Source organism: Phyllostomus discolor, chromosome 3 (assembly GCF_004126475.2).
Source record: "Phyllostomus discolor isolate MPI-MPIP mPhyDis1 chromosome 3, mPhyDis1.pri.v3, whole genome shotgun sequence".
Classification (NCBI taxonomy): domain Eukaryota; kingdom Metazoa; phylum Chordata; class Mammalia; order Chiroptera; family Phyllostomidae; genus Phyllostomus; species Phyllostomus discolor.
In genome coordinates, this window is record NC_040905.2 from 214,456,780 (window position 1) to 214,474,559 (window position 17,780).

Sequence of the window (17,780 nt, forward strand, 5' to 3'; positions counted from 1 at the left end):
TGGGGAGCTGGGGGACCCTGTCAGCCCAGGGCCCACTGGGGCGGGGGTAGTGGGCGCCAGCCGGGCTGGCCCGCCCGGGAGGCTGGGGGTGCGGGGCTGTCCCCGCCCCCCTCACCCAGAGGAGCCGGGCGCTCAGGCTGCAGGTGGCGGCCCCGAAGCCTGGGTTCTGACCCACCTTAAATAAAGTCTTTGGGGCCATCGCCAACTCATCATCTCAGGGCTGCACTGGGGCAGGGGACCACCCTGTCCCCTGCGTGCCCTGTCTGGGGAGGGAGGAGCCCCAAAGTCCTTTTCCACAGAACAGCTGTGTTCTGAAACCAGGCGGGGGGCCTGGAGGACTTCCTGGAGGAAGAAGCCTCTGCACTGGGGTTTTGTGGGCTGGGGCAGAGGGTGGGAGGTCAGGGGCTGGGGAGCCAGGGTGTGAAGGGCGGGGCCCGTGGGAGCCTCGGGCGCTGGCATGGGGGGGCTGGTGGTGTGGAAGGGGCAGCCTCTGGCTGGGCACAGTGGCAGGGGTGCCCGGCCCCTCCCCTTCTTGCCCTGCCTGGGACCCCAGTCACGCCAAGCATCCGCGTCCCATCAGACAGGTTTCCCGAGGATTCGGGAGGCAGTTTCTGTCTGGGCCCAACTCTCCCCGCTTTTCTGAGGCGCCCCTGCACCACACCCCTCCCTTGCCTGCACCCTCACCCCCAGGAGGGTGCCAGGCTTGGCTGAGCAGGCCTCTCCCTTCACAGGGCTCCTACCCCTGGCCACCCCCCACCCCCAGGCCGTCAGGGCTCTCACCCCTGGGGCCACCCTGCCCACCCCATTGAGGCCCCACCCCCGCCTCAGAAGGGGAGGGGGTGGGGACAGGGCAAGGAGAAGGAAGCCCCCACTGCCCAGCCACTGTCTGACTCTGTGCAGGGGGGGGCGGGGCAGGTGCCCAGGTTGGGAGGAGGCTCGTCCCCAGGGCACCCTGCAGCACCAGCTGCCTCCCCATGGGTCCCTGCCCTGTCAGGACCCTCCCCAGGCTGCAAGCACAGGCAGCTGCCCAGCTGCCCAGCTGCCCGCGGCCTCTGTCACCGGCAGCCACTCAGCCCGCACAGCTCGGGGGCCGCCCGCCCGGCCCGCTCCACCCCAGGGCCCAGTGGGCCGTGGGTGTGCAGAGGCCTGCGGCCCTGAGCCAGGCCTGCGGCCCCCAGCCACGCTTTGGGGCTGCAGGTGCCCCGAGGCAAGGAGAGTGCCCCCCACCCCACAGTGAGGTGCCGGCCAGGCCCCTGTGGCATCTGCGGCCGCTGGGGGTTGCATTTCACGTGACTGAGCTCGACAGCTGTGGTGTGCTTCGAACCCCAGCCCTGAGCCTTGGGGGCCCACGGGCTGAGGGGGCGCCCCTGCTCTGCAGCCCCGAGTGGCCCCTGCGCCCCTCTGTGCCTGGAGGCCTGCGCCCCCCACAGTCAAGGCAGACCCTCCTTCCCTGGGGCCCCCAGGCCGATTCTAGGCTACAGGCAGAGCCCTGGGGGGCAGCGAGTTTGGGGCTGGCCGGCAGCTCCGGATGGCTCCACGGCCGGGGCCTCAGGGGACAGACCGTGACGTGGCCCATGGAGCAGAGGGACCGGAGGACCCGTGTCCTCAGACGTGTTGGGGGCGCTCCCCACAGACCACAGCCCGAGAGGCCGGCACAGAGCTGCAGTGCTCCTCCGGGCCCCGCTGCCTGGCCTCAGAAGCAGCATTGTGTGCGTCACCGGCCCGGCCGGGGCTGGAGTCCTGCCAGGGTGGGGGCAAGGTTCACGTGGACGGGCGGAATCCTGACAGTGAGCAGGCATGTGTGCTCGAGGCCCCATCCCCACAGCAGCCTGGGCAGGAGGGAGGCCCCGTCTGGGCCACCCTCTGAGGGGCGGCTTTAAGCTGTCGCCCCTTCCAGAAGCACAAGGACCTTCTGTCGGCGTCCACCGTGCAGCTGGAGAAGCCTGTCCTGAGGCCCCGGAATGCCCACGGTCAGAGCAGAGGGGGGCTGACCGCTGGGCCTAGCCCCGCCCCCCCAGACACGGCAGGGGGAAGGAGAGAGGGTGTGCGCCAGGCCGAGGGCTCACACGCCCACTCCCCGGGCGCTGGTGCAGAGATGCCGCCGAAGGCCCCTCAGCCAGGCCGGCCCCAGGGACAGCGCAGGGAGGGGACGGGGACGGCTGAGTGGCCGGGTGCAGCCGCAGCAGCAGCAGCAGCAGGGCGGGGGGCTTCGGCGTGGAGGGGGCGGGCGACACGCTGGCTCAGCAGTGCCAGGGCCCTCCCCGAAGTGCCTGGGGTTGGATCACGGCCACCAGGGCCAGGGGTCTCCTGGGCACCGAGGTCCAGGTCCTCAGCCCCCTAAGGGCCATCCGGGGGGCCCTGAGGCTGGGCCCTGACTGAGACCCAGGGCTCTTCTGGGAGGAGAAGGGGTGGGCAGGGGGCGGGGGGCCCACAGGCCGTGGGGAGTGCCTGGGATGGCCTCATGGGGTGCAGTTAACAGCCTGGGCCCCCTCCCCCACCCCCGGCCCTGGGGGCTGTGCTGACCTTGCCCATCGGCCATCACCCCGGTCAGCATCCCAAGTCTGGGGCACACTGGGCCCCAGTCCTGCGGGGGCCTGCCCGGTGGCTCCCACCGCCCTCAAGACTCCCGAGACAGCCCGGGCACCTCTGCACCGGCCAGGGCTCCGATGGTCCCCCCTCAGCGCTCCCGGCCCCCCTCCCACAGCCTTTGTGCCTGTGTGACCCTGGGGGCCCCGAGTGTGGGAACTGGGCTGGGGGCCGTGCAGCACAAAGGCCAGGGAGGGGCGGGTCAGTGCCCGAGCCTCTTCCTGTCTGTCCCTGTGTCTGGGGTGGGCCGGCGGGAGGGAGGCAGGGTCTCCAGGCCCCAGGCACTCCGGCCGCCCTCAGTCCGGGCTCTGGCCGTGGGCACCGGGGCGCAGCTGCCCTGGGGTCCCCGCATAGGCCACACTCTGGGTGCCTGCTTCCGGGAGCCACCCCCTCTCTCCCACTCGGGCCGTGGCCCGCTCCCCACCACGTGGAGGGGACCGGAGGGACAGTAAAAATAGATGTTTCGCTGGGGCCACCACGTCAGGGGTTCGTGCGCAGGCTTTTTTTTTAAACTCAGCTTTCTTTGATAAAATATTTTCCCATGGTGGACGGCACTGGGAATGTCCTCTTGGCAGGCGCTCCTGGGGGACCGTTTCAGGCCCAGGCCACCAGCTTCGGGGTCCCGGCCCGCCCTCCAGGAAGAGACCACCACCCCTTGCCCGCCAGCCAGGGGCAGCCGGCGGGCTCCGGGGGCTCTGTCCCCGAGGCAGGCGTCCCAGGGCGGGGGTCCCCGTGCCCAGGGCACCTGCCGCGTGCCGCACCAGCGCCGCTCTGGGCCAGGGGCTGGGCGTGGGGGAGGCCAGGCTGCAGACCCCGGCCTGGCCGGGCCCGACGGCCCCCTCCCACCATCACCCCTGCCTTCGGTGCCCCTGACGCGCCGGCGCCGAGAGCGGCCGTGCTTGTTCTGGGAACGCCAAGCGCCGAGTGGGCTTTCCCTCTGGGAACGGCACCAAAATAGCAGAAGGAAGGAAGAGAAATGGAAACTCGGCCCGGCGGTGGGAGCTCTCCAGGGAGGCGGCCAGCTCCGGCCAGGGCGGGGGGCAGCGGAGGCTCTGAGCCAGCGCCGGGCGCTCAGGCTGCTGGGGTGCAGGGCGGGCCGGCTCCGGGTCAGTCTGCGGGTGCCGCTCTCTACCGGCCAGCGCCCTCTGACGTCCGGACGGGCTTGTGCGCCGCCCTGGCCCTCGCCTTGGCCTGTGGGCAGAGCGGCACTCGGCGGCCCCGCGGGGCCAGCCTGGTTGCTGTGCTGAGCCTCAGGCCAGCACCTTGGGGTGTCTGGGGACACCTTTTCTAGGCTTGTCAGTGTCCACCTGTGGGAGGAGGGCCTCAAGTCCACTTGGCCGGCCCCAAGAACAGCATCCCGCCCCCACCCCCCTCAACACTGGGCCCGCAGTGGGGGCGGCCATGTGCAGGGTTGGCGGTCAGCTGTTGCCAGCTGCTGCTGGGGCTGAGCTGGGGTTCGCCGGGATGCCGCACCGAGGGGCTGGGGAGGTAGGTGGGGACGAGGCGCGAGGCCCACGTGGACCCTGTGCACAGGGGCCGCTGCCACTGGGCTGGGAGCTGCCTCTGGACTGGAGATGGGACCCGGCCTCGGGCTGAAGCACCAGGGCTACCCGTTGGCTGGAAGGACACGGCGCGGGCTGGCCCCCCGCCCCCGTGCCCCGGGCGCCGCCGCCGCCGCGCTCACGGACCCAGGCTCGGAAGTAGGAATAAACCCTGGCCTCTCAAAGACCCCTTCTCTGCTCACCTGCCCCCGTCCACCCTGGCCTTTCAGGGGGCCTCATGGTGCCTACCTGTGGATCCCCCCAAAACACCTGCCTACCACCCAGGGCGGGACCCACCCTGGGCACACACAGCCTGCGTTCCTCCCCTGCTGGGGCCTGCAGGGCGGCTGTGAGTTCTGGGGTCCCCACTTCCTGGCAAAGGCCCACTGGGCGCACGGTCTGGCCTCACACCACACGCCCGTCCCCTGTGGCACCTGCAGCGCCCGGCCCCTCCCCGGGGCCACACACGTAGCTCTCTTTGCTCGGGACCCACCCCGTTCCCACTCTGCGTGTCCCCCAGGGCCACAGCGGGAGTGGGGCCATGGACCCGTCTCTGTCCCCCGCCTCAGCGGCCGGGGAGAGGGAGGCATGTTCACCACGGACAGGCTGGGCTGAGGCAGCCGCATCCCCTCCCCCACGCCCCGACCCCCAGGGCTCGGTGCCTGACCCCCCTCCACGCCAGACCCCACGCCAGACCTCACGCCGACCCCCCCCCCCCACGGGCTCAGCCTAAAACCCTGGCGCCTGGCTGCACACCAGAATCCCCCAGGTGCCAGCCAGCTCTGCCTCTGGCCTCCCGCCTCCCCGCCCTGCAGCCCGGCACTCCGGACCTGCCAACTGCCGTCCTGCCAGGCCCCGCCCTCTCCCTTGGGTGACTCGGAGATCCCCGTCAGGGCGCGCTCTGCCTCCCAGCGACTGGGCCAGCCCCACGCCCACCCCGGGTGCCGCGTCACGGCCCAAGTGCCCCTCGCCCTGTGGGGCCATGGGCGGCCTGGCCTCGCCGGGCCTGGCGGGGAGCCGCCGGGCTCCGGCACGCGGCTTCCCAGGCCACCGGTGCGCACTTCCTCCCAGCTCCCCGACTTCCTGTTTTCTCAAGAAAATGCTCGGGGGAGGCTCTGAAAAGCTCATTAAAATGCCCCCCTGCTTCCCGGACGTCCTGGGGTCTTCACGACACCCGCCGGCCGGAGGACAAAGAGGCCGCAGACACGGTTCCTGTCCCTCTCCAGCGAGTGCAGCCCGGAGGAAAGGCCTGGGCGGCTCCCGCGGCCCCTCCTTCCTCACACTCTGCTGGGCGCCCGCCCAGGGGTGCTGGCGCAGGAGCCAGCCAGGTGGGGTCAGCGCTATGGACCCCTCCTTGCTGTGGCCCACATCCGGAATGTTCCAGCCTGCATCACCTCCCCCTCGGCCAGACAGCCCAGGGCCCCGAGAGCTCAGAGAGACACCCAGCCAGCAGGAGGGAGAAAGGGGAGCCCCCTTCACTGCAGGGTGAGTCAGCACCTGCCACCCTCGGGTCGACCCGGCACGCAGCCCCCACCTGGGGGTCTCCTCCCCCAGACCCCTCCGGATGTCGGGGCGGACCCAGGGGCCTCCTTGCACTGTGGACAGCACCCTCGGAAAATGGAACCTCAGCCCACACCTGGCCACACAGGAATTCAAGGGCTTCCTCTCCTCCAGCCAGAACCCCCGTGGGCCGCCGGCCCTGGGGGCAGGACAGTCCCCAGACCTAACTCCGTGCTGCACCCTCGGCCGCGGCCACCACCACCTGCCTCCAGCCCTCACCTGCCCTGCGCACGGTGTGGGGGCGTGTGGGGGTGTCAAGGAGGAGAAAGCCCCAAGAGGAGGGCAGTGGCTGAGGCTCAGATGGGCAGAGAGGCCCAGGCACAAGGCCTCTGCTGTCCAGCTGCCTGCCAGGGCCGTGCTAAGCTGCCCACCACACAGACGGCGCCCCGGCAGCCCTGGGGCGAGAGGGACCCACCTGGCACCGGCTGAAGATGTCCGAGTGTGTGACACGCACGTTGAAATGCCGCAGCACCGCCTGCGTCTGCTCCCGGGCCTTCAGGGAGCAGTCCACCCAGAGGCAGCGCCCCGCACCGACCTGGGCCCGGAGCTGCGGAGAGACGCGGGCTCTGAGCCCTGAGCCGCTCAGGCTGCCCCACCTCCCCCAGTCCCGGGGGCCTCCCCTTGGCCCACGTAGGACGCCAGTGCTGCCGGGTGAGCCCCATGCCCCTCGGCCACACGGCTGGGCCTGAGCTGGGGGTGGCCAAGGGGCTGGGTGCCGGCGGGGTCCTCACCTGGTGGTATGGCAGCCCCGAGGTCAGGATGATCCTCCCCTCCTGCCTGGCGACCTGTGCGAGAGGCAAGACCGACCACTGAGGGGCCCACGGCCTGCCGGGGCTGGGGCTGCCTCTGTCCCCCAGAGGTGCCCCTGCCTGGGCCCCAGCCGCCCTCAGGGGCCTGAAGCCTGAGTCCTGGGCGTTGCCTCACGTGGTCTTAGAATTGTGCAGACATTTTACATAATTACAAACAAAATTACATTAAAAAATTTATTTTAGAGAAGAAGAGAGGGAGAAAAACATCAGTGTGTGTGGTTGTCTCTTTTGCACCCCCCGACTGGGGACCTGGCCTGCAACCCAGGCTTGTGCCCTGACTGGGAATCGAACCTGCGACCCTTTGGTTCACAAGCTAGTGCTCAAACCACTGAGCCACAGCAGCCAGAGCCAAAATTAAATTTAAAAAGCAATCTCTAGCCCTGGCTGGTGTAGCTCAGTGGATTGAACACCAGTCTGCTAAGCAAAGGGTTGCCGGTTCGATTCCCAAATGGGGCACATGCCTAGGTTGCAGGCCAGGTCCCCAGTGGGGGGCGCAAAACAGGCAACCACACACTGATGTTCCTCTTCCTCTTTCTCCTGCCCTTGCCCTCTCTTTAAAAACAAGTAAATAAAATGTTTTAAAAAGAGGACACACAGTGTGTGATTCTGCCGTGTGCGGCGCTGAGAGGAGTCGAACTCTCAGGGACACCGCGGGCCCGCAGGCAGCAGGGCAGGCGGGCGGGCAGGTGGGCAGGGTCGGAGCACCCGGGCGTAGTGTCCGGGATGATGGAAAACGTCTGGACACAGGCACTGCTGACGGCTGCACACCACTTGGGAATGTACTTAAGCCACTGAATTACACATTTAAGTGTGGTTGTGGTGACACACTGTGTTATTTCACCACAAGAAGGGAAGGGAAAAGCAACAAGGCGAGTGGTTATTTGCGGTGATGACAGATACATGCCTACGCGAGGAACACACATTGAAAACACCCGCAGCGACGTCAGCAGAGGGAAACACGGAACGGAGCGGCCGGCTCCGCGAGGATGACGGAGGACGCGGCACCGGGTCTCCGCAGCCACCGCGGATGCCCTTCCGCGTGCGGCCCACCTGCAGGCACGAACCCCGCCGCCGCACTCTCCACTGCTCGCCTCGCCCCGCCCCGTGCGGGCGAGGGGCAGTGAAAACGCTCGGGGAGGCGGTGCAGCGCAGCGCAGGGCAGGGCAGGGCAGGGCAGGGGGAGGCCCTGGGGCTTCTCCTCAGAGCCGCCTGCGTGCGCAGAGAGCCCGCGGGGTGTCCACTGTGCGGAAGGGAAAGCGGTACCAGGTGCGCGGGGCGGCGGTGGGAGAGGAGGCTAAGCGAGACCCCGCACCAACGCGCGCTCCCGACGCTGCGAGGTCGAGCACACGTGTTCTCGGGTGAGCCCCAACAGAACAGCGCTGGGATTCGGGGCTTCCAAACTCGGTGGGGAGGCTGGAAGAACAGAAGGGAGGGACGAGAGCAGGGAAAGCCGGGCGAGCGGGAGCCCCGACGAGGGCTCTGTCGGCCACGGGCGTGCACGGGGTGAACCGGTGGCAAAGCGGGGACTGTCACGCAAGATATCTGAGAACAGCCGGCTGGAAGCAGTCGGGGAGAGACGCACCCGATGCAGGAGAGCGAGGGGAGGCCGGGGAGGGCGAGGAAATGATGTGCAAACACGAATCAAAGAACGCTGGTGGGGGGGGGGCGGCATGAACAGTTCAGTTCAAACAGGCTTTATGGTAAAGAGCTTTCCTAGACCAAACGGGTGCGCCTCATAATTGTACACGATTTCACTCAACAGAGAGATACAAGAATTCTAAGAACCGTGTGCACATGCACCTCATCACTTCAGTTCAGACACCAAGCATGCACTGATGTGACCTCAAACCGTGCGATGGCACCACCGCCACGCGCACGGACTCCAGCAGAGCCCTCGGTGGAGACGGGCAGGAAGACAGTCGCACAACACATGGGCAATGTGAGCAGCACACTCGGTGAGCTTGACCCCCTGAGGGTGACTGTGCGTGTGCACGGCTGTGATGGTGTGCGTGTGACTGTGCAGGGGGGAGGTGTGGGCGAGCCTGGAGAACACGTGTCCTTCTGAAGTCCACGGGGAACGTGGCTGCAAAGGGCCGCCCGTGGCTTCGAGGCAGGGGCAGCAGCATGGGGTGGGCAGAGGCTCGACCCCGGCTGCACTCAGTCGAGTTAGAGAGCCGCTTTAGCTGACAAGAGAACTACAAAGCCCCCCAGCTCCAAGCTTTCTGAAGTTAAAAAACATCCTTTAGATAAGTAATTATAACAGACGCTAAAAATTTACTCAAAATTAAAAAACAAGAGACCAGTGAAAATACATTATGGAATGATGGAATGCAGTGAAAACAGGACTTCAAGAAGAATTTATGGTCTTGAATTGTTTACGTTGTAAAATTTAAAAGGCTGAGAATTAAAGAGCTAAGCACTCCACTTGGAAAGAACCCCACAAAAGCAAAGGAAGGAAACTATAAAGATAAGAATAAAAATTAATGAGACAGAGACCAAAAATGCGACGGGAAGGATCAACTACGCCAAATCCTCGTTCCGTGAACCGACTCGCTGGTGGGACTGGCCTGGGAGGGGCGACATGGAAGGCAGGCCCAGCGAGTGCGGCAGACCCTCCGGCCCCGCTGGGAGCCCCCCGTGGCTGTCCTGCCTGACACCTCCCAGGAGGAGAAGGTGCAGTTGCCACGGTGACTAAGACGCAGCCAGTGGAGGCACCAGGCCTGGGATGTTTTGGGGGAAGTCAGCTGACATTGTGCAGGTGACAGTCCACTTGTTGCTCAAAGTTGCAGGGAACCGAAAAGAGGAGAACCCTCCAGCTCGTCTCTCAGGCTGGGAAAGAAGGTGATAGGAAAGAAAAGCTGCACCTTGGACATGCTCCCGAGGGACATGGATCGGAGGGATCGCACACCAAGGCATCGGGGCAGGGTGGGCAATGTAGCTCCTGGGGCCACGTGGGGAACTCGCCCACCCATCACACAGGAAGGGGTGGGGCGACCCTCCACGCCTCCCCCAGCAGCTGCGAGGAAGTTGGTGGGACTCGCTTCTTTCCACAGTGAGAACGTGAAGTCCACACGGGGTTGTCGGACATCCATGGCCTGTGTGTGGTGGGGAACCCTGGACTTGGTGTTGACACATTCTCTCTAAATTAGAAATGACACCGGGTTGGCCCTGCCTGGTGTGGCTCAGTGGTCTGTGCATGGGCCTGTGAGCCAAAGGGTCGCCAGTTAGATTCCCACTCAGGGCACCTGCCTGGGTTGCAGGGCCGGGTCCCTAGTAGGGGGCGCGTGAGAGGCAAGCACACATGTCTGTTTCTCTCCTTTCTTTCTTCCTCCCTCCCCTAATAAAATATTTAAAAGACCATAAGCACTGGATAGGAAGGACTAAAACTGCCGTCGTGTGTGGGTCACATGCCCACAAAGAGCGCCCCACAGCACTGACAGCCAGTTCGGCAGAATTTCGGAGACTTTTGTAAGGTTTCTGGAGCGGAGACCGGTCCTCAGGGAGCTGGGAGCCGTGGCGCCGGCAGGAGACAGGACGCCACCGTGCACCAAGGCAGCAAAACGGGAAGCTGCCGGCGTGAGCCCGGACGAGCCGCACACCCGAGCCCGAGCGTCGCGGGGCAGGTGGCCGAACGCGCAGCGGCGCCCTCTGCGCCAGCCCCCGCAGCGGCCCCTTTCTCTTCTTGCTCGTGCTCGTGCGTGTCAACGGTTCTCATAAAAGGCGCAGAAAACGGAGCCCGAAGCGGCCCTTTCACACGAAACGCCTCGTTCATCTGCTCGGGAGTTTCGGTGCGAACAGAGGACTTGGAAACGAAAAGGGAGGCAGCGCTCCCACCGCTAAGAACTTCTCTGCAGAAGACGCCCCACGGCCTCAGCGGCGTCTGCGTCATCACGCCGGCCCGACGGGGCGGGGCCTACGTGCCTGGAGCGCCTACGTGTGCTACAGCGTGAGCGCGCGGGCAGGAAGCCGCTGCTCGCAGGGCGCGTGCGCAGCACGTGGAGCCTGTCAGGGGCTGGAGCGGAAGACCGGGAGGCGGACGAGTCGGAGGATTTGGAGGAACACGTGGGGGAAGCTGGTCTCTAGACTGGGACGGGACCGGGAGTCAGGGTGACAGCTCCGCGGGGCCCGCCTCCCGTGCCCTCGGCGTGCTGGGCCCTCCCGTCTGACAAACGGTGACATTTCCCTGTCCTTGCACTGGCGGTCCCAGCTGGGACTGGCTGACCCGGGCCCTGCCACCCTTCCAGCACCCGCAGTCCGTCCTCCGCTCTGCGGGTGTCCCGGGTGCGTGCCGCTTCCGCTGCTGTGATCCGGCCTCTGAGCGCGCACCTGCGGAGCCCGAGCGGCTGCATTTCTGTCCAAGGTCTTCTAGGATTTTTCTGTCTTGATCCACAAAACTCCTGGCCCCCGCCCCCCTACTTGGGTTCAAAGTCACTTCCCCATTTGCGGGTGCCTGTCCCAGTGGCCCTGTGCCCCGGGGCCGAAGTCTGTACGGTCCCTAACGTTGCCCCGGCACTTCCCACGCGGTGGGGAGAGCTCCGTGGAGCCTGGCCCACGAGGGCTCTGCCGGCTCTGCCCAGGGGCTCCCGCCTAAATCAAGGCACCCGCTCTCGGGAGGTGGGGAGGCCGTGTCCACAGCCACGGGCCGCCCACACCATAGCAAACTGCGCGGTCACAAGAAGGAGCGCAGCGCCGACAGGTGCCACCGCGCGGATGAACCTGGACGGGGCGGTGCCCGAGAGGCCAGCCCCCAAAGGCCGTACTTTGTAGGGAGCGGCGGGATGGAATGCCCAGAAGGGGCGCATCCGCAGAGGGGAAGCAGACGGCCAGGGGCCGGGGGTGACGCTCAAGGGCTGACACTTCCCGAGGGCTGACACTTCCCGACATTGAGCCGGGGCGGCCACACAGCCTGCGAGCGCAGTGAGGCCCCTGCTGTGGCGGGAGTTCCGGGGTATGTGAGTTACGCCTGGGGAAACCCGTGGGAAAGGCGTTCACCGCGCACGCTCCGCCCCTGCTTTCCCAGGCAGCTGCTTGGTCCCAAGCGGGCAGCTGTGGCCACGTGAGCAGGGTCCCCCTGTACCCACCAGCCTGGCCACCAAGGACAGCGCGGCCTTCCCTGTGCCTTGGGCCCTGTGCTAGGGGCGGCCTGGCTCCCTGTGTCTCCCCTACCCAGTAGGGGTCTCGGGGCTGTTTGGTAGGACACAGGCATGAAAAACGCCGGACACTCAGGTCCCCTTGTATCTGATGACCGTGACCTCCACGGGGGCCAGATAAGTCTCTGTGGAGGACCAGACACAGGCTGTGATTGCTGTGTCTCACTTGGCAGGGTGCTTCTCCACCGCCCTGGGGCTGCTGCCCCCGGTGGGGCCCACACGGGTGGGCAGGGAGCCCTCATGGAGAGCACCCTGCTCTCACACCGGGCGTCCACCCTGACTTCTCAGAGGACGAAGGGCCTCTGGGTGTGCAGCGTGTCCAAGTGCCAAAGGACACCCAGGGGACAGGACCTCCCAGGGTCTGCCTGTGTCAAAGGAGCCAGGTAGGCTCCAGTGGGCAGACCCCGACTGTGTCTGGGGCTCCAGGGGCTATGCCCTTGGCCCCGGGGTAGGGGGGCTGTGAAGTCCCCACCGCCCCACCGCACACCCACCCCTCCGGCCCTGCCCCCGGTAGAGCCCCTGGGCTGGGGTGAGGGGCCCGGCAGGCAGCGTGGAGCAGCCCCACTCACCTCGGACACGCGGCGGTGGTCCTCGCCGGCGCCCAGCACGAGCACGTCGGCGCCCAGGCAGCGCAGCCGGCGCGCCAGCCCCTGCAGCATGCTGTCGCACACCACGCGGAAGGCCCTGGCCGGGACCTCGGGGGCCGCGGGCACCTGCAACACGGCCCGCTCAGCAGCCGCACCCCTCGGGCCCCCCGCCCCCCCCCCCCGACCTGGTGGGGAGCGCAGGCTCCAGGGCTGTGTGGTCCCTCTTCTTTCCAGAACTTTGTGAAGGGAATCACGAGCAATCTGTGCTCGATGCAGAAAGCGGGTAAAACGATACACAGCCACCCACACGGGACCCCAGAAGGAGACTGCTCGCTTCCTGGGGGTCCCACATGCCCTGGTGAGGGGTTCAGGATTCTGGGGGCACCAAGACACAGCCAGATGCTGCCCTGGACATTGGGGGCGGGACACACGCCCCACCCCCAGGCCTCCACCCTCACCGTGTCCCCAGGGTGTGGACTGCGGCCCTCCTCCCTGAGAACTCTACGGAGGGACCCCGAGGGGCTCCGGTCACCTGCTGGGGTGGGGCTGAGGCCTCTTGCGGGTGGGGCGGCTGCCAAACCCCTGGCCTCTGGCTGCGCTCCGGCCGCGGGCTCCTGGCCAGGTCCCCGGACAGGTGGAAGCGGGCGGGCTCTCTGCACAGCGCCTGGTACACCTCCAGCAGGCAGTAGGCGTCAGCAGCTGGACAGACAGCGGTCAGCCTTAGCCTCCTGCTCTGGGGGGGCAGTGGGGGGAGGCATGGGGGGCAGGCAGGGGCACACACCTGCATACAGCAGCTGCCCCTCATCCAGTGGCCGCCGGTCCCAGTTGGAGAGCTGCTGTGTCTTGTCCAGGGGCCTGCCCAGCACCTGCTGCACCAGGAGGCTGAGGCCCCTCGGCCCCTTAGCCCCGTCCACGCCCAGGGCAGGCACATCGGTCACCCGGATCTGCCAAGACAGCGCCCTCAGGGTGAGGCCCGCCCTGCAGGGAGGACAGCCACTGGTCACTGCCCACACCCTCGCTGCCACCCTTGGGGCTCTGGGGAAGGCCCTGTGCTCCATGGTGGCCCTTGCAGGGACAGAGGGGCAAGGATGGCCGAGGCTGGCTGTGCCGGGGTCTCAGGGCCACGGTCACTGGCCGCCGGTCAGTTCTGTGGCTCCCTGATATCTTAACCCCCACGATTCATGCCGAGGGCTCCTGAGCAGAGCCCAGAATTGGGCTGGTTCTGGGGAAATCGAGGCACATGCAGTGACACCCTCCTGGGGACCCTGCAGTCTGCGCTCCTGGTCACCTGCGGTCAGGGGGCAGGGCCAGGCCCAGACACAGGGAGAGGGCACCCCCGCCAGCCCTATGGGGCCCCGGCCTGCCCTGCCGCGCTCACCTGCCTGTGCACCCGCAGCAGGTCCACGTCGCCCCGCAGTAGCTTCTGTGCGTGGGCCAGGGCCGGGCAGGAGGCCCCCAGGCTCTTCATGTCCCCCGCCATCCCATAACCTGTGTGCAGGGGCCACTGGGTGACAGGCCCCAGGGAGGTGCCCCGGCCGCCCCTCACCCTCCCTGGGGGCAGGCAGGCCCAGCGGGGCGGGGGCTGTGCTCACCCAGCTTGGTGATGGACGGGTCCGAGAGCAGCCGGGACACCAGCCGGGAGAAGGCCTGGGCCTCCCGCCCTCCCGGCGGCTGTGAGAGTGCGGGCAGGTCCAGCAGGAACACGCGGCCCTCCACGGCCACCTGCATGAGGGACGCTCGGGGCCGGCCCCTGGCGCCGAAGCAGGGCTTCCACTCCAGGTCCAGGCCGACCACCTGGCCGGGCTGCGGACAGAGGGGGGCCTGAGCAGGCACAGCCGGGGGCCCAGGCCGGGGGAGGCGCCTCTATGGGGAGGGCCCGACCACCCGGGAACCCCCGCACGGGCCGGGCAGCCCCTCACTCTGCACAGAAGGGGCCGGGCCCGTAGACCGGCCTGTGTGACTGCCCTGCGGCCCGGGGGCCCACCTGCAGGAGCTCCTCCTCGTGCCCGGACAGGGCCGCCCACGAGGCCAGGAAGTGGACGTGCTCCCGGGCGATGGGCAGCTGGTAGTAACGGTCCTTCTCGTCCTCCTCAGGCGCCTCGGCCATCCTGGGAGGAGCACAGCGGTGGTCCCTGGGGTCCCTGGGCCCCTCCACCCCCCAGCACATCTTGGCCTGGCCGGACAGGGACTGTCCTGGGTCTTCCGCCCACGCCTCTGCCCTCGGGCCCGCAGGCCCCTGGCTCTGTGCACCTGCACTCTGGGAACGGGGTGCACACCCCCTTCTTGGTTCTCTCTGTGTCTGATTTCCAAACCACTGGCCTGTGTGACTCGTGGAGCCTCTTCCCAAGGGACAGGGGCTCAAGGGCGTGCCCCCTCATTGGCCTCGAAGCCTGTGAGGGCCCGCCACCCCGTGGGCTCCCACCAGAGCCAGGCAGCCCCTTGCTGCTCACCTGTCGTGCAGCCTGAGGCGGCCGAGCTCTGTGGCCACCTCGGCCGGCAGCCGCTCCTCGGGCAGCGCGAGGTCCCGGGCACAGCGGGTGACCGTGGCTGCATCGCCATGCGAGGCCAGCAGCTGCAGCAGCTGCTCCTGCAGCCACTCACTGGGCCCCACCAGGCCCTGTGGGTAGGGCAGGGTGTGGGCCGGACTGCCCAGCTCTGCCTGGGGCAGGGGGCATGTAGCCCCGCAGCCCCCCAGCCCTGCCCCCCGCCCCGGAGCCCAAGCGCAGCCCTCGGGAGGAGGCGCTGCCGGTGCCCGGCGGGCCAGCAGCAGCTCCCAGGACGGAGACACTCAGGGTGAAGGGCCACAGCCCTGAGCCACCGCTGCCCCTGCAGGGACACCGACACCCCCTCCCCTCGGGCTGCGGGAACCCAGGCGGCCCTGCGCCCCCTCAGCCCTCTCCCCAGCGCCTGGCCCTCTGCCCTCCAGCTGCCCGCCCTCGGTCGCCATCGTGCTCAGGGAGGGCGAGCTCATGGGACACCCCTGAACCCACAGTCCAGAGAGTGGGCAGAGGGGCAGCCCTTGGGCAGCAGCGACTGTGAGGGCCTCACGGGGCTCCCCTGTCTGTTGGCTGCCCCACCCCCACGTCCAGGGTGGGAGCTCGGCCCAGGGAACCCGCACCCACGGGTCCCAGACTAGGGGCTGGGTCCTGGCGCCCAGGACACGGGGAGGGATGGAGTCGGAGCCCCTTCCCTCCCATCTCCAGCCCCTGAGGCCCCACTGCTCCCGAGGAGGCCCTGCTCGCCGGCCGGTAGGCCGGGCGCCTCCCCAGACTCGGGTCCCCTGCTTCCCGCGGGCCGCAGGTTCCCACGTGGACGACAATATGTGGAAACCCCTCCGCATTCCTCAGGATGTCCGCTGCCCTTCCGGCAGCCTCGGCCTCGGCACCCAGGGGGGACCGGCCTTCCGGGCCTTGCCCTGGGGTCTGAGTTCCTCCCTAGTGACTCACCACACTCCCCCCACCCTGTTGCTCCAGGGGCAGCTCAGCACTGCCCCCCGCTGGATACAGCTGGCCTGACCACCGCTCGGGACAATAAAGGGTGTGCTGTCCGCCCCCGGGGGGAGGTGACCGATGCCACAGACTGGTCCCTGTGCCTGCTGGACCTGGGTCCCCCAGACCCCACCTTTCTCCAAGGCCACTTTGAGCCTGCGCCCGCAGTGACCCCTGCGGTCGGGACAGCCCGCCTCCTGCTTGGCCGAAAGGCTGCCGAGACGGCACTTCTGCTGGGCTCTTTCTCTGCACCTTCCTCGCCAGCCAGCTGGGGCTTTGGGGCCACGCGCCCGCTCCACAGGCGTGTACACACAAGCCGCACACGCACGCCCAGTCTGCACGTGTGCACACGCTCCCGTGGGGGGAGCCCACCCCCTGCCTCGAGTGAGTCCGGGCCCACATCAGGCCGGGCGCCCCCGGGCCAGACTCACCCGCACGTGGTCCGCCCAGCTCTCCTGAGACAAGCTGCCCTGCAAAGGGACACCAAGCTTTTCCAGCGGCAGCCCCGGGGGCCTGGGCGCAGCCTCCCGTGGGCCCCGCTGCCGCGGGCCCAGGGCCGGGCCTCGAACTGGGGCGCACACACCTCCACAAACCGCATGTAGCACAGGTGCTGCAGGGCGGCCAGGTGCTGCTGGGCGGCCACGTTGGGACACAGTTCTGGAAGAGAGGGCGGACTCAGGGCCAGGCCCGCCGGCCCCCATGGGCTGCCCCACCCTCGCCCCCCTGGGCCTGGGCTTCTGCTACCCCTCCCCCCTCGCCCCGAGCCATCCCTAACCCCGCAGGCGCCACACAGGCGGGTGAAGGAGACCTGTAGCCAGTCCCCTCAGGGCGCAGCCGCAGTGCGCCGGGAGCCCAGAGGAGCCCGAGAGAGAAGAGAGACGGCGTTCAAAGACGAGAAGTTCAGCTCTGTCAGAGCGGCACGTGTGGGCCTGGTCAGCCCCGTGCCCCGCGGGTGGGGGTGTCGGCCGGAGCCGCCACCACGGCAAACAGCGTGGAGGCCCCTCGGAAAGTGAGGAGCGGGGTCGCGCCATGACCCAGCCGCCCCACATCCGGGCGTTGGTTTGGAGGAAATGAAATCAGGGCCTTGAGAGACGCCCGCACCCCGTGCCCGGTGTGGTGCCGTTCCCAGCGCTCGAGACGCGGAGTCGGCCCACGCGTCCACCAGCGGGCGGGGTGGGGGGGTGCAGAGGCGGGGCCCTGGTCTGCGGCCGCCGGAGAGAACGGCCCTGCCACTCGTGACCACTGGTGACCACACGGACGGAACGCCGGCCACGGGCAGGCGTCGCCCGGAGCGCAGTCTGACGAGCCCGGACTCACGGAGAAGAGGCCGGAGGCCGCAGAGGCGGGTGTGGGAGGGGACGCACAAAGGCGGCCAACAAAAGGTGCAGACGTCCGGCGAAGAGGGGATGACATCCGAGGGTGTCACGCACAGCGCAGTGACTGCGGTTCACAACACCGCGTCACAGAGGTGTCGGGGGTTTCCGTCACAAGAAAAAGTGTGTGACCGTGTGGGTGACGGATGGGGACCACTTCACAACGCACACAAGTATCGGGTCCTTGTGTCGGGCGCGGGGGCACCCGAGAATGTGCTGGCGCCGTTCACAAAAAATCGTGTGTTTGCTCTCACGTGCTTCAGCTCCGGCCACCTCCGACGTACGCTCACTGGGAGCAAACCCGATGGGGACTTTTCCCAGCGCTCAGAACAGTTTTCGAGGTCATCGATTTTGGTGTCTTCTAGTGCTTCTGCCATTTTTTGTCTCACCTCGTCCACATTCGAAAAACGTTTCCCTTGGAGGCCTCGCTGTGCCCGGGAAACCAAAACCATTGCTCAGGGTGAGGTCGGGTGAACGGGGAGGGCGGGGCACGGGGCCACGCCGTTTGTTGGGTCAAGAACCGCTGACCACCCCGAGCACGGTGTGGGCGGATGTGCCGGTCAGCCGCCCCTCGTGAAATGGGCAAATGCGGTGAAGAATCTTCGGGAAAATTCACCGAAGCCAAACGCAGCCTCTCACAACAACGCCAGCCGGCGCCCTGGCCCAGACGGGGCCCCAGACTGCTC

At 67.6% G+C, this 17,780-nt stretch overlaps 1 protein-coding gene across 1 annotated transcript in view; it reads right to left on the reverse strand.

Annotated features, from left to right (window-relative positions):
* The window catches only part of EXD3 (exonuclease 3'-5' domain containing 3), a gene marked incomplete at its 5' end in the record, with an annotated part of 39,391 nt that overhangs the window by 10,470 nt on the left and 11,141 nt on the right, over window positions 1-17,780 (reverse strand). Inside the window, 11 exons of the mRNA XM_036020144.1 lie at window positions 6,103-6,234; window positions 6,419-6,472; window positions 12,216-12,359; window positions 12,766-12,932; window positions 13,015-13,177; window positions 13,612-13,721; window positions 13,826-14,036; window positions 14,218-14,341; window positions 14,684-14,850; window positions 16,153-16,191; window positions 16,305-16,378. Coding sequence (XP_035876037.1) covers window positions 6,103-6,234; window positions 6,419-6,472; window positions 12,216-12,359; window positions 12,766-12,932; window positions 13,015-13,177; window positions 13,612-13,721; window positions 13,826-14,036; window positions 14,218-14,341; window positions 14,684-14,850; window positions 16,153-16,191; window positions 16,305-16,378 — 1,385 coding nt within the window. The remainder of the gene's footprint in view (window positions 1-6,102; window positions 6,235-6,418; window positions 6,473-12,215; window positions 12,360-12,765; window positions 12,933-13,014; window positions 13,178-13,611; window positions 13,722-13,825; window positions 14,037-14,217; window positions 14,342-14,683; window positions 14,851-16,152; window positions 16,192-16,304; window positions 16,379-17,780) is intronic.